General features: G+C 38.9%; 1 protein-coding gene across 1 annotated transcript; it reads left to right on the top strand.

Moving 5' to 3' along the window:
* The first annotated feature begins 4,025 nt into the window (after positions 1–4,025).
* Positions 4,026–12,571, top strand: LOC130748511 (protein DOG1-like 4). Its single transcript, XM_057601741.1, has 2 exons — positions 4,026–5,042; positions 12,070–12,571. Exons 1-2 carry the CDS (start codon positions 4,617–4,619, stop codon positions 12,337–12,339), a joined length of 696 nt encoding a protein of 231 aa, XP_057457724.1. The 5' UTR covers positions 4,026–4,616; the 3' UTR covers positions 12,340–12,571.
* The last annotated feature ends 3,069 nt before the right edge of the window (positions 12,572–15,640 follow it).

Genomic DNA, 15,640 nt, shown 5'->3' with positions numbered 1-15,640 from the left:
TTTTAAATAATGAAATAAAAAATAAAACACGTTGAAGTTAAAAAAAGTCTTCAATATTTATTCTAATCAATTCGTATTGTGCACGCATAACAGGTTCCGTAATGTATGGATTTTGAAGGAATGATATTATATTACAATAAACCACACCAGAGACATGAAAAAAACATTATTAAGGAATAATGATATACCTTCGTATAGTCATGGAGAACCACAAAAGGAGATCTTGAAGCCATGTAAAAGGATACCAAAAACGCAACACTGAGTAGGACAATAGAAGACGGTTGTGAGAGTCCATAATGTGATATGATATCATTACATTGAGTTGATTAGGAGATAGAAAATAATTATATTATGATAATTAGAGGGATGGAGGAGCAACTTAAATTCAGAAGGAATCTTGATAAAAGAAAATCAAATCTGCATTAATGAATTTCAAAATCCTGTTATTAATTTTGATAACAAATTTTCTGTTACAAGTTACTCTTTTAACTCGCAGGATTTGGTTCAAAATTATAGATGACCTTTTTATGCAACTTATTGGGACCCACAACATATTTAGCAGCAACAAACACCAAGGCCATGTTTGCCTCCCCTCTTTAACAGTCAAAACGAGTTTTTGAGGCTTGCCACAACTTCCACAAACTCGCCATCTTCTGCATCTCATGAAGGAAATCACGTAACACGTGAAACATTCATCAGAACCTCATCTCATCAAATTGTTTGGAAAATTTCTTTACCTCCATCAACCACCCCTCTGTTACGTGAAAACAAAGAGCCCAAGACACCAAAGAGAACTTTAACGCTCACATCCTCAATGCCAAGCACTTTGACGCCTCTCAATTCCCCAAATACAAATTCATCTCAAAAAAGTTTGCAGAGGGGGCGTCCAAAAGGGAGTAAGAATAATCTCATAGCATTGCTAGATGATTTCTTAGAGCCAATTACAGGAGAAGACGGGGTGACAACGCGCCCGCAAAGAGCATGGTTGATTGGAAAGCAGCTGGGACTTAAACCACGCGGATCAGAAGCTTTGATGCTGAGAGGTTTGGAAGCTCAAATCCGTGAAAATCATCTCCACCTCAATTGATATACCGGAGCCTTGGCTCACCTGGAATGTGTGTGGGCTAGGCGGATCTACGAAGAGGGAGGCTGTAGAAAAAGCACTTCAACAACTGAAACCAGAATTGCTTCTACTACAAGAAACTAAGTTGAATGAGCAGAGATAGAGGACAGTTGAAAAGTGGACGCAAAGGATGCAAATGAATCATGTTGAGGTTCAGTCAGTAGGAGAAGCAAGTTGCCTCATGTGTCTGTGAAGGGAGAGCAGCATTCAAGTTCAATCAGTGGTGACAGACACTAATTTTATCTTTTTGTCTATAAAAATTCCAAATTATGAACATACAGTTATGGTGGGGAATGCTTATGGACCACATACTTTGGCGGAGCGTAGAGTATTTTTTTAGGCTTTGAAAGTGCATGTGTTGGGCCATGTTGGTATGGTGTTTCTTGGTGGCGATTTTAACGCTGTTCTACTGGGTTCGGAACGCTCTTCAGGTGGAGTGCTTGATGTAGGCGATGCGGTGTTTCAACAATTTGTCAGGGATACTAACTTATCAGACTTGCCTCTTTTGAATGGCGAGTAGACTTGGTTCTCAAGCCGCAAAGATGGCCTATGGAGTCGATTGGACAGTAGGATGGTGTCTGACGAGAAAATCTAATATAAGTTGAAGACCCAATGGTGCATCTTGTAATTCCTGCTGCTTTCGTTGATGTTGTTTTTGTTGCTGCCGTTATTGAGATTGTTGTGTCTGTTGTTGCTGTCGTTTTTTGATGAATGTTGGTCCTGGTTGCTCTTTGCGTTTGTTGCTAGTGCTGGTGCGTGTTGCTGTTGTTGGTTGTTGATTGCTGGTGCTGATTCCTGTTTGTTGTTGCTATTTATTTCACTGCTGTTTATTTCGTTGTTGTTTATGTTGTTGTTGAGTTCGTTGTTTGCTGGTTGATGTTGCTGTTTGTTGGTTGATGATGGTTCTGTTGTTGTTTTATGGGCTTTAAATTTATATGATGCTTCATAATTAAGCATGGAGGATTTTTTAGATTCGATTTCCATGTTTCATCTCTTTGTTGTTTTTAGTTGCAAAGTGATTATCCCAAGTTCGTGGTACTCTTTTTCCTTACTAGGTTTTTATCCCATTAGATTTTTCCTAGTAAGGTTTTAATAAGGCTCTTGCTTGGGATTACGTTGATGCCATTTTGCGGGTTGGTGGTGGGTTTTTTCAGTTTCTTGTATGCTGATCTTCGCCGGTTGCAGGTTTTGCACTGGTCTTCTATTATTAATATATATACATCTTTCACTTTCAAAAAAAACCCAAATATCAAATATACACATTTGAGTAAAAAAAATATTCAGATTTTAGTCAAAGATTAACTTAAATAGTGAGATTTGAAAATTAATTAGATAGATTCAAATCAGGAATTTGTAATTCAAATTTAAAAATAGAAAATATCATGAGGCAGAGTATATAAAACAATACAAATATTTGGACGTGATGTTTGTGTTTTTTTGTAGCTTGGTCCTCTGGAATATGTTTGCATCATTGTTGTGTTTTCTACCTTCCCTCTTTCTAGGGACATTCAACGCTAAGAAATTCAATATTGGACATTCTAGGGATATGAAATAAGTCGATTAGAACACGTGTGCAGATGTAGTTCCAAACCATGATCTAGTAATCATGACCTCAATTGAAAAAACACTCAACTTATTAATAGTTAACGAAAAAGATTTAGATCTAACTAGTCGATTAAATGGAAAATGGGAATGAATACCAAGAATGAATCACCGGAGACCAAGAGAGAATGAGAGTAGTAGAAATAAAATGATGGAGAGAGATTCAAATTAAAGAGTCTTATATATGCTTTTTAAGAGAGGTGAGTGTAATATAAGAAGAAATGTGTAGAATAACAGGACATAAGGAAGAGATGTCATGTAAGATTTTTGAGTAAATTAGCCGATTAGAATGTGTTACGCAAATGATGATTAGGCTTAGAGTGATTCCTGAATGTATATACTATGAATAATATTATGTAAATAAGAAATAGAAAGTTGTGATTTAATCACTGTAAATTTTATACATAGAATATAAGGGCCCGTTTGGTGCGACGTATAGTATAAGGCCTGATAGTATAAGGCCTGATAGTATTAGGCCTGATAGTATAAGCCCTGATAATTTTCTTATACTATCCAGCGTTTGGACGTACACTGTATAATTTACCATATCGTTTAAATTAATGCAATTTTATGTTTAATGAAGTATTGAATAATGATATAAAATAAAAATCAAATATGGAGGTGATTATAACGGTGGTGGCGGTGGTGATGGAAGTAGTGGTAGGTTGGTGGTGGTGGTGGCAATGGTGGTAGGTTGGTGTTGGTGGCGGTGGTGGTGACAGTAGAGATAGGTTGGTGGTGGTGGTGGCAGCGATGGTGGTTGTGGTGGTGGTGATGATAGGGTGGTGGTGGTGGTGGTAAGGCGGTGGCGGCTACAGTGGAGGGTGGAGGCAATGGTGGTGGTGGTGGTGGTGGCGGCGATAGGGTGGTGGTTGTGGTGTCGGTGGTGGCAATAGAGTGGTGGCGACAATTATGGTGGTGGTGGCGATAGGGTGGTGGTTGTGGTGGCGGTAGGGCGGTGGCGGCAACATCGGTGGTGGCGGTGGTGGCAGCGATGGTGGTTGTGGTGTTGGCGACGATAGAGTGTGGTGGTGGTAGTAAGGCGGTGGCGGCTTAGTAGGGTGGTGGTGACGGTGGAGGGTGGAGGCAATGGTGGTGGTGGTGGTGGTGGTGGCGATAGGGTGGTGGTTGTGGTGTCGGTGGTGGCGGCGATTATGGTGGTGGTGGCGATAAGGTTGTGGTGGCGGCGATTATGGTGGTGGTGGCGGTAGGGCGGCGGTGGTGGTGGTGGTGGCAACACCAGTGGTGACGGTAGGGCGGTGGTGGCGGCGGCGGCGGTGATCGGATGGTGGTGGTGGTGGTGGTGGTGCCAATGGTGGTGTAAGTTGGCAGCAATAGAGGGTGGTGGTGATGGTGACTTATACGTCGCAACCTTATCATGTCTTATCCATCACTCACATGATGGATTAAATAATACGTCATTTTAACGTATAAGGGGACTTTGATGGATAAGCTTATACAATACAATGTCATCACCAAACAATGGATAAACTCATAATGTATTGTATAAGCTTATACTATCATGCCTAATACGGCGTGCCAAACGAGCCCTAAAAGTGTTATAATATTACTATATTGCTAATATTTTAGGCATAAATTAGCCTTGAATACATAAGACATCGGAAGAGGAGCACACACGCACCTATTTCCAATTCATGTCCTGGAGTCTAAGTGTTGGCACCTGGGAGAACAGACAAAGGACGAGTCAATTGTATACACGATAGCAGACAACTCGAAACGTGAGCGTTACACGTAAGCTAAGTTTTCCACGCGGCGGCTTTCACCTCTAAACTCACCCTCCTCAGCCTCCACCTCCACCATCATCACTACCATATCACAACACAACCCCCTTTGCATTTCTTTAATTTTCACTCTCACCTTGCAGCTAGCAATGACCACTACTACCACAACTTCACTCCCCTTCTCCCAATTCTACGACTTATGGTTCGACCACCTCAACCGCCTTGTCCAGCAGCTGGCCACCACTACTACCACCGATGGGCCGGACAAGGACCACCTCCTCAACCTCATCAACAAGGTGATGTCCCACTATGAAGACTTGTACCGGGCTAAGTCGGTGGCGGCGGAGAAGGACCCACTCCATGTTCTGACGTGTCCCTGGGCTACTACTCTCGAACGCTCGCTTCATTGGATCACTGGTTGGCGCCCCACCACCGCTTTCCACCTCATCTACACTGAATCTTCCCTCCTTTTTGAGTCTCACATCATCGACATCCTCCGCGGCCTCCACACCGGCGACCTCCGTGATCTCTCCCCCGTTCAGTTCCGCCGAGTCAGCGAGTTGCAATGTGACACAGTCAGTACACTAACCTTCTTTAGTGTCCCTTATACAGTTTATTACTAATATTTATTCTTAACAGATTTTAATTAATTCTACATTTTTTGTATAAACAAATGTTAGTTGCTAATTGCTACTCAATCCATCCGTTCCAAAACTATTGCAGTTTTGATTTTTTCACAGAGTTTAAGAACTCATCATTAGGTAAATATTTTGACTCAAATGCCCTTATTTATCTTTGTGTACATCCTTTATACTTGCATAATTTTCCACAAAGAACATCCTCAAATTACTCAACACATTTAACAAAAGCATTTAACGTATTCATTTGTTCCATACACCCTCGCAAACAAAAGTGACTCTTCATACTCCAGCTTTTGTTTTTCCATTAAATGGTTCAACGTAAAAACCATACACCCTCCGATCACATATATAAGCAAAAAACACTTTTTAGGTTCATTCATTTAATGTTTAACGACTAGATACATTCATTAAATGAATGAACCTAAAAAGTGTTTTTTGCTTATATATATATATGTGACCGGATGGTGTATTGTTTTTCCAATACTCATTTGACAATACTCCAGCTTTTGTTTTTCCCGCTGAATTGCTAGAGTTAACTCTTGGTTTTCCTTTATGTCTATTTACGTCTGGTCCTTGAAAACATAAGAGGTGATGGCTCAATTAATTAGACGGTGGAACACTAAGAAATTGGTTCAATAAAGTAGGTGGTAATTATCATGGGATATTATTGTGGAGTATTTATTTAATAAAGGGTATAAAGGGAAGAAAGCATGTTAAAGTGCTTTGGATATGTAAAATAACAATAGTTTTGGAACAAAGAAAAAAAGTTAAAACTACAATAGTTTTGGAACGGAAGAGAAGAAACACACATATTAAGGAGTGCAATTAATTTTGTTGGTTTTCATAAAAATAGTATTAGTTTTTCATTTTTACCCTTTAGATTGCATTTTATCTTTCTTCATTTATTGTTCTGATAAGGGTATTAGTTGTAAAAACATCATTTAATGCTCTCTTGAAATGCTAAATGAACAGTTAAATAGGAACAAATTATTTTTCTCAAAGTAGACAGATAAATAGGAACGGAGGGAGTAGTTCATTCGCCAGAGTTTGTAATTAATTTTACATGCCTAACCTAACCTCTGTGAAAAAAGTGGTTACTTTGAGAGTTCAATTTCAAGCACCCACACTCAAAAGTAGATTTTGTTTTTGTTTTTATTACATCGGGTTAGAATTATGAGAGTAAATTAGTAAACAAGAAAATGTTTATACTTTATTGTTTTATATATATTTTGACCATGTGTTTGCATTGATTAAGATTTCCTGGTTCAAAACTATTTTGTCTCAGTTTAAACGAGTTTCCTATATCTTTGATTTTCAAGCGTGTATATATATGAAGTTTGCCTCCCTAGCTAGCAGGTACATTTTTGTTTTCCTATAGCTAACTCCTAGCTACTACATTACATTACATGGTTACCTATCGTATTTATGACAATTCTGATCTCTCATCCCCCTTCTAACTCCCATGACAATTTCCCCATGATTAAGCAAACATTTTGGCAAATAGATGAAACAAAATATTTAGCGGACATACCAATTTCACCTCCACCTTGTGAGATAGATTAGGTAAAAATGAGAGCGAAATGAATGATATGATTTGTGATGTGACATGAAATCTAGAGAGAAATAGGAAGAAAAATATGTGAAAATGAGATGCAAAAGAAAGTAAGGTGTATATATATCATATTGAGAAAGATGAAATTGTATTGAGTAAAAGTGAAAAATGAAAAACGTGTTTACATCACTCTCTCATCAGAGATTAAATACTAAGATAAGCTAGAGTAACAAACTAACAAACTCTGTAATTAACTACCAAACTTACTAACTGCCTCTAACCAATTGTAACTAATTCAGTTACTCTAATAACAAACTAAGCTAAGTGTTAACATCAATACTACTATCCTGTATTACCCCCTGCAAGCTGGACTATGTATATTAAGCAGTCCTAGCTTGGTTACAAATGATGGAAACAAGGTAGGAGGTAGTGGTTTCGTGAAAATGTCGGCCAGCTGATTGTGAGTTGAAATTGGCCGGAGATGAACAAGACCAGCCAGCAATTTGTCACGAACAACATGACAATCTAGCTCGATGTGCTTCGTCCGCTCGTGAAAGGTTGGATTTTGGGCAATATGAATGGCAGATTGGTTGTCGCAGAATAAGGAAACTGGTAGAGGGACATCGAGCTGGAGGAACCGGAATAAATAAGTGAGCCACTGAATCTCACATACAGTAGCAGCAAGCGCGCGGTACTCTGCCTCAAAGGAAGAGCGCGACACAGTCGTTTGTTTCTTTGTTCTCCACGAAATGAGGGAAGAACCAAGAAAGATGGAATATCCAGTAACGGAGCGGCGAGTGTCGGGGCAACCAGCCCAGTCAGAATCACTGTAGGCTTGAAGCTTCAAGGAAGATGTAGCAGAGAAAAAGAGACCCTGTCCCGGTGCAGCCTTCACATAACGAAGAACTCGTTGAGCTGCCTGCTAGTGGAGATCAATAGGAGAAGCAAGATATTGGCTCAATTGTTGAACATCATAGTTCAAATCAGGCCTCGTGGTGGTGAGATAGAGAAGTCTGCCAACCAAGCGACGATAACCAGTGGCATCAGCGAGCGGAGTGCCCTCATGCTGAGAAAGATGAAGATTAGAATCCATTGGAGTTTTGGCAGCTTTACAACCAAGTAACCCAGCATCAGTGAGGAGCTCCAAAGCATACTTGCGCTGTGTAAGACAAATTCCTTTGGCTGAACGAGCGACCTCTAATCCCAGGAAAAATTTGAGATCACCCAAGTCTTTTATGCGAAATTGTTGATGAAGAAAAGACTTAACAACTTGGATTTCAGCCAAGCTATTGCCAGTGAGAAGAACATCATCAACATACAAAAGCAAGGTAGTGAATGATGTTTCAGTCCGCTTGAGGAGCAAAGTGTGGTCATGAGGACATTGTTGATACCCGAGAGACTTAAGAGCAGCGACCAATGTGTTATACCACTACCTGCTCGCTTGCTTCAGTCCATAAAGGTACTTTTGCAAATGGCATACTTGATTAGGTTGGGAAGAAGATACGCTAGGAGGTAATTGCATGTATATTTCTTCATCGAGAGAGCCATGGAGAAAAGCATTATCAACATCAAGCTGGTGAAGAAACCAATGCTGAGAAGCTGCAAGGGCAAGAAGCAACCTTAGTGTAGTCATTTTAGCAACCGGAGAGAAGGTGTCAATATAATCCAATCCTTCAATTTGAGTGTAGCCTTTGGCTACAAGTCTTGCTTTGTAGCGGTCAATGGTACCATCTTATTTGTGCTTGATCTGATATACCCATTTGCAGCCAATTGGCTTCTTGGAAGGGGGCAGGTCAACAATCTTCCAAGTGTTGTTACGGTTGAGAGCAGCTAATTCTTGGTCCATGGCCTGCTGCCATTCCTTGTGTTTAGCAGCCTGAGCATATGTCTTGGGCTCAACTATGGATGAAATGTTAGTGGTAAAAGCAAAATGGGTAGGAGACAAAGAGGTATAAGAGACAACTGAAGATAAAGGGTAAGTGATACCTGAGGATTCAGCCCGAGAAGAAGAATGTGTTGCAGCTATGGAAGGTGGAACAGTCAATTGATAGTCACTGAGATGGTGAGGCACACGACGAGAACGAGTGGAATGCCTCAAAACAGGTGGAGCAAGTTCTCAGGAAATTGTGTTGTAGGTGAAGGAGGGGTCACCAGTGGAAGAAGGGAAAAATCAATGTCTTTAGTACCCATAGAGGTAGGCAAAGATGGTGATGTAGAAGAGGTATCAAGGTTATGAGAAATTGACTGAAAAGGAAATTCTAATTCATGAAATACAACATGCCTTGACAACAGAACCTCCCTAGTCTTAAGATCAAACAACAAATAACCTTTTGTGCCATGTTTGTAACCAAGAAAGACACAACGTCGTGCTCTTGGATCAAGTTTTGTACGATTTCTCAAAAGTGTAGAAGCATAACATAGGGAACCAAAGGTCTTGAGAAAACTGAAATCAAGGGTTTTATTATGCAACAATTCATATGGGGTTTTGTTACCAAGTATAGGTGTTGGTAACCTATTGATAAGAAAGGTAGCATGAGCTACAGCATGGGACCAGAAAACCTTAGGCAAATTAGCTTTCAAAAGTAGTGATCTGGTAACATTAAGTAAATGTTGGTGTTTTCTCTCAACAACAGAATTTTGTTGAGGAGTTTCAACACAAACTCGTTGGTGCAAAATTCCTTTGGAAGAGTAAAATTTGGTAAGGAAAAATTCTGGTCCATTATCATACCTGATCACTTTCACAGTACTACCAAATTGGTTTTCAATCATGGCACAAAATTGAGGTATAGTTGTTGAACATCAGACTTATTGGAAAGCAAAAATAACCATGTAAAGCGAGAATAATCATCAACTATAGTAAGGAAAAACCGATGACCATGCATTGAAGAAACAAAGGATGGACCCCAAATGTCAACATGAATCAATTCAAACACTTTATTGGACCTAGTGTCACTAACAGGAAAAGATAATTTCCTTTGCTTTGCAAGGTGACAAATATCACAAATGTGATCCTTATTACATGTAATGAAAGGGAATTGTTTACCCAAAAGACTAAGCCTATCAAAAGAAGGGTGTCCTAAACGATAGTGCCATAAACTTGGAGTGGTTGTTGCTGAGAAACAAGTTGGGTTACAAGATAGTAGAGACCATCCACTTCCTTAGCCGCACCAATCATCCTCAAGGCACTAAGCAAAATTTTGGAAGAAAAGTAAGCTTACAGCCAAGGGTGTTCACAAGTTTAGTGACTGATATCAAATTGAAATGAAAAGCTGGAAGATAAAGAGCATCAACCAGATAAAAGGAATCTGTAAATGCAATGGTACCAGAAAAATGTGTAAGAGAATTGCCATTAGGCAAATTCACAAGGACATGTTTAATTCTTTTGTAAGAAACAAAAACTGCTAAACTACAGCAAATATGATCTGTAGCTCCAGTATCTATAATCCATTGAATAGGTTTGAGTTTACCATTCTTGGTTGGAACCTTGACAGTGTTGTGCTGAGCAACAACAGCGGTATTGGTTGTGGGAGCGAAATTGACCTTGGCAGTGCGTTGTGGCTCTTGATCCTGTGCAGGTAACAGAGATAGCAAGGTGTTGTATTGTGCTTCTGTAAGACTGAATCTAGAATGATCTCCATGATCAGAACAAGTGTCTTCATCTTCAGTGTTCTGCCCAGAATCTGCACCCATAGTCATATTAGCATGCTTCTGTGGACCCTGGGATTTGCCATTGCCATTCTTGGACTTGAAATTTTGTGGATATCCATGCTTCTTGTAGCATACATCCACAGTGTGACCTGATCGTCCATAGTAGGAACAAATTCTGCGAGGTTGATTGCGATAGCCACTGGAATGAGAACTAGCCTCACCACGAGAAGAGTGATTGTTGCTACTGCCAGAAGAACTTTCAGAACTGTAGTTGCTGAATTTGCCTCCAGTATTGTGATGCTTCTGAGAATCTGATGCTCCATTTGTACTTGCCATGAGATCCTTAGGAACATGCTCTACTGCAAACTGCCTTTCTTGTTGTGCCGCCAATTGAAAGACACGATTGATACTTGGCAGAGGATCCATAAGCATGATTTGTGACCTAACTCCAAAGAATTGCTCACTCAAGCCACGAAGAAAACGAATCACATAATCGGAATTTCGATCCTCTTTGATCTTGACCAAAGCATCACAAGTGCAAGAAGGTAAAGGTTTCAGAACATCTAATTCATCAATCAGAATTTTCATAGCAGTAAAATACTTTGTTACCAATAAATCTCCTTGCTTAAGACTGTAGATTTCTTCTTGGAGCTCCGAAATCCGGAAGAGATCTGCTTGTGAGAACTGTTCCTTCAATTCCTTCCAAACATCAATAGCCTTTTCACGCCACAAGATTGATTGAGCAATCTCAGCGTTCATCGAGCGAATGAGCCAGCCAAGAACCATAGTGTTGCAGCGCTGCCAGGAATGATAAATTGCATGATCTTCCGCTGGTTCAGGAAGAGAACCATCCACAAAACCAAGCTTGTTCTTGGTCAACAAGCTCGTCTTCATCGATCTGGACCAACTATGATAATTGTTATCTGACAATGGTGGAGAAACGAGAATCATCGGCGGATTCTCATTAGGATGAACATACAGAGGGCAAGAAGTGACTTGCACATCTTCAAGAGAATACGGGTAAGGTGCTGCCATGGCGAAGAAACAAGATCAATCGCAGAAGAAAAAACCGTGCAGATCAAACCAGAAACGAGATCTGAAGCAAGAAAGAGGGATCGAAGATGAATCGACCACTGAATCGAAGACGGAATCTGAGGCAGAACCAACAAATTGAAGATGAATCGATCGAGAGAAACGAAGATCGAAGATGAATCGTAGTTGAATTTCTGTGAAGAAACAGAATTTCTATGAAGAAACAGAATGAATCAGAGTTACGCAGCAGAGCTCTCTTAGAGAGAGAGCGAGCTCTGATACCATATTGAGAAAGATGAAATTGTATTGAGTAAAAGTGAAAAATGAAAAACGTGTTTGCATCACTCTCTCATCAGAGATTAAATACTGTTAGAAGTCTCACATTGGCTAGAGATAGAGCATAGATAGCTTTTATAAGGGTTGTGCAAACCTCAACTCTTGAGCTAGCTTTTGTGGTTGAGTATAGACCTCCCAATTTCTAATAAATACTAAGCTAAGCTAGAGTAACAAACTAACAAACTTTGTAACTAACTACCAAACTTACTAACTGACTCTAACCAATTGTAACTAATTCAGTTACTCTAATAACAAACTAAGCTAAGTGTTAACATCAGTACTACTATCCTGTATTATATCACTCGTTTTTGATACATTAACTTTCATATCTTGGAACTGAAAATATGAAAGTATATAAGTTAACGTATCCATAATTTTTTGTCAATAAAAAAGGTAAAGGAAGAAAATGCAATAACGGAGGAGCTGTCAGAATGGCAAGACAGTGCGAACGAGATCATGGCTCAATGTACGGATATCAATGAGAAGATCGGACGGCTAGTGAGCATCATAAAAAAAGCTGATGATCTACGGCTGAGGACGTTGAGGAGCGTAGTGGGGTTGCTGTCGCCGCAGCAGGCTATTGAGTTCCTAATTGCCTCGGCAGAGATGCTCGTTGGAATCCGCGGTTGGGGATTAAATCATGACCGTACACGTCGCAGGTAGTGATGGAATTGAATTTCTCTCCACATATTGTTTGAAACTTCATAAAGAAACTAGTATAGGAGCTGGTGGTGACCTCCAAATGATTGAGAATGTCAATTACTACTATTGTTAATGTTATCGCTCATTGATCTACTAAGAATTAAGTTACACTACATGCCCCTAAAGTATCAATAGACTCCTTTTGATTCATAAATTTTGGTAGCGTTATTCTAAATAGATAGCAGTAAATAGATTGAAGCAGGATGAAACCTGACACACTAGTTTTATAATTTTATTTTCGTTTAATTGCATTTTTGTCCTTAGTTTTATGATTGAAGGATTTTAGTCCCCCTGCTATTTTATCACAATATTAGTCCTCCTATTTTCTAAATTTTACAATTTTGATTCCACCGTTATTTGGACTTAAATATGGGTTTGGAGCTTGCTCTTTAGTTTATTTGGACAATTGGTTAGAAGACATTTCGGTGGGCATGAATTAGCATTTGCTGTCAAATACTGTCATAGTGTGTCATGTAGAAATCACTCTCTAGTGACTATTCTTCTATGAATTTCCACTTGCGATAAGGATTGTTCTAGTCTAAAGCACTCATATTAACCAGGTTCAAATTCAAAGTATAGACTCACTTTTAAAAACCACTTTGATGTGCACACCTTTGCAATCTATATAAATAGGAAAACTTGATTTGCAATCCAATACTTTCATGACTTACATGTCCAACATAAGCCATCGTATTGTGATAGCCTATTTTGTATTAGATTTTCAAATTGTATGAAAACAGGAATATAGGGGAAAAAATGCATTAAGATCTGACAGTTACAGAGAATTCTATTGATACAATATTCCTCTAGGGGTATTGAAAAATAAAACGGGCCAAAAACTGTTTGTTCACGGTGCTTATTATCAGTGAAAATAAGTTACCTCACAGTTTTGGATCGAATTCATCAATACCCCTTAGCCATATCACTAAAATAAAAATGACCAGCTCGGCATAAAGTGTTAAAATGGATGGAGAGTTAGCGACAGGATTAAAATTGCACAATTTACATAGTAAGGGGACTAACATTGCGAGAAAAAAGTTCTGAATCATGAAACCAGGGGGACCGAAAGTGTAATTAAGCCTAGAGTACGGTTGAAATCAGGTTCTCCTATGCGGAGGGAGGGCTGGCTTTACGCCTTTTTTTAGTTATCTTGCCTATGTGATAGCACCCAAAGGGACCCATTCTATTTGAACAAGACCTCAAAAACTATAGTCATACAGTCAACCGAACCAAAGCTAAAGCTAAATCCTCTTCCCTTTGCTCCTTCCCCGGCTCCACTCCAGAGCAATGCCATGACCTGCCCTATGACATCCAATAACAGACATAAATTTCATCTCTGTCTTGTCCCAAATCCTTATTTTCTTTCTCCTACAAGCCAATCATGCAGTCTATAGCTCTACTTCTTTACTACGATATATCTTCCAATGGAAAAGGAGTGTTTCGGATCGGGAGTAATCACTAGTGATAGAGCAAAAATAGGGAGGAAGGACGAAGAAAAGAGCAATGCCTAGATGATATAAATATGTACACAGGGTAAATAATGAATAGATAGATCTAAAAGACAATTAATAATTGAGCGAAATTTTAAGAGAAAGTGAGAAAGTGTAACGGAAAAACATTCATGATTTTTACCATGATGTTTATCCAATAAGAGATAAGGTTAACAAGTGACACCATTTTGATGAATAGATCAGATTCCGGGAAGCACAGACACTTCAAAACATAGGTGTATCTGACACGCGGACGACACTAACACGTTACCGATCGACACGCGACTAACACGTGTCGGACACATCTTAGGTGTGTCTGAATTAAAAAATATTATTCTTGGCTTGGATACGGTTGAGACACAGCTTGTATATTGAGCCGACACACCTTTGTGGCTAGACACATATATGTGACTTAACACTCACAATATATATATAACCAGATTTCTGGGCTCATAACGCACGACACTTCTCCTCTCCTCCTGCACGTTTCATCTTCTTTTGCTTGCGGCGAGTTTCATCTTCCTCCTCCGCCAACGACAACTCTCCATCGGCGACAAAGGCGCTTCTCCATCGGCTTCTCTTGTACTATTTACGCTTTTCATCTTCCTCCTACGTCGGTGACGTCGTTTTTTCTACCGACAACAACCTGCACATCCACCGTCGTTTCCTCCTTCTTCCTGGTCTTCTCTGTCACTTCACTCCTCTGTTACTAGCCATAGGTAAGACCTTTATCACTTTATTTTGTTTTCACTCTTTGATTTTACAGTTTTTGCTTGAGAGAGAGAGAGAGAGAGAAAGCATGATCTGACTATGATGAGTTGGAATATATGAATTTGTGTTTGTAAGTTTAGCCCCTTATTAGAGTATTGAATGTTGTTAGTATTGAATATTGATATATGTTGTTTGAATATATGAACTTGTCTCATGTTCTCTTAATTTTGTGAATGGAATTTTGATGAGTTAATAAACTCTCAGCGCAGTGGCGGAACCAGGACACAAATTTTGGGGGGACCAAATAAAAATTGTTGTTGGTTGTTGGGCGGGTTTGAAACTCAATTTCAAAACATAAATTTAAACATTTTTCATGGCAATATATATATAAAAAAAAAGTACAAATTAAACTAATAATGTTCCAAGTATAAGAAAAATGTAAGAATCTCATATACGTTAGCGGTGAAGAAAAATTTAAAAAGTTTAATTTTGATGCACCGACGGTGTAAAGTTTTTTTTACACCGTCAATCAATAAGATTTCAATTCAAGGATGTGACATGTCAATTAAAGAAATTAAATGAAAAGAGAGATTTTCTCACATTCTTAAAATCTGATTGGTTGACGGTGTAAAAAAACTTTACACCGTCGGTGTATCAAACTTTTTCTCAAATTTAAAACTTCCGTACTTATTATGTGTACTTATTATGTATCAATGGTAAGTCCATAAAAAAAGTTGAATGGGAGAAACTCTATTTCGTGTAGCTAGATCTTATGTGATATAGTTTAATCAATGATCGTGTAATTAATAATCAATCTCAATGGTAAGTCCATAAAAAAGAATAGTAAGTACCAATTAATCAAAAATAAAAAATGTGACAATTAATAAAAATGTGAGTTTTAGTTAAAAAAGTCCAAAGCCTTGCTCGAACCCAGGTTTTCCTTGCATCATGCAGCGACAGTTACCACTGTGTCCAAGTCATTGTTTTGATATATTTTCGTTCTTATTCAATATAACTATTTCCTAAAACAAATTTTTTTTTTTATATACTTAATTTTTTTC

The sequence above is a fragment of the Lotus japonicus genome, chromosome 3 (assembly GCF_012489685.1).
Source record: "Lotus japonicus ecotype B-129 chromosome 3, LjGifu_v1.2".
Taxonomy (NCBI): Eukaryota; Viridiplantae; Streptophyta; class Magnoliopsida; order Fabales; family Fabaceae; genus Lotus; species Lotus japonicus.
Note: the sequence above shows the minus strand (reverse complement) of the source record. Positions and strands in the feature narration are given on the sequence as shown.

Coding starts and splice junctions, on each gene's coding strand:
- LOC130748511 (XM_057601741.1), top strand. CDS start 4,617: ATGACCACTACTACCACAACTTCACTCCCCTTCTCCCAATTCTACGAC. Junction 5,043..12,069: donor GCGAGTTGCAATGTGACACA/GTCAGTACACTA, acceptor TCAATAAAAAAG/GTAAAGGAAGAAAATGCAAT.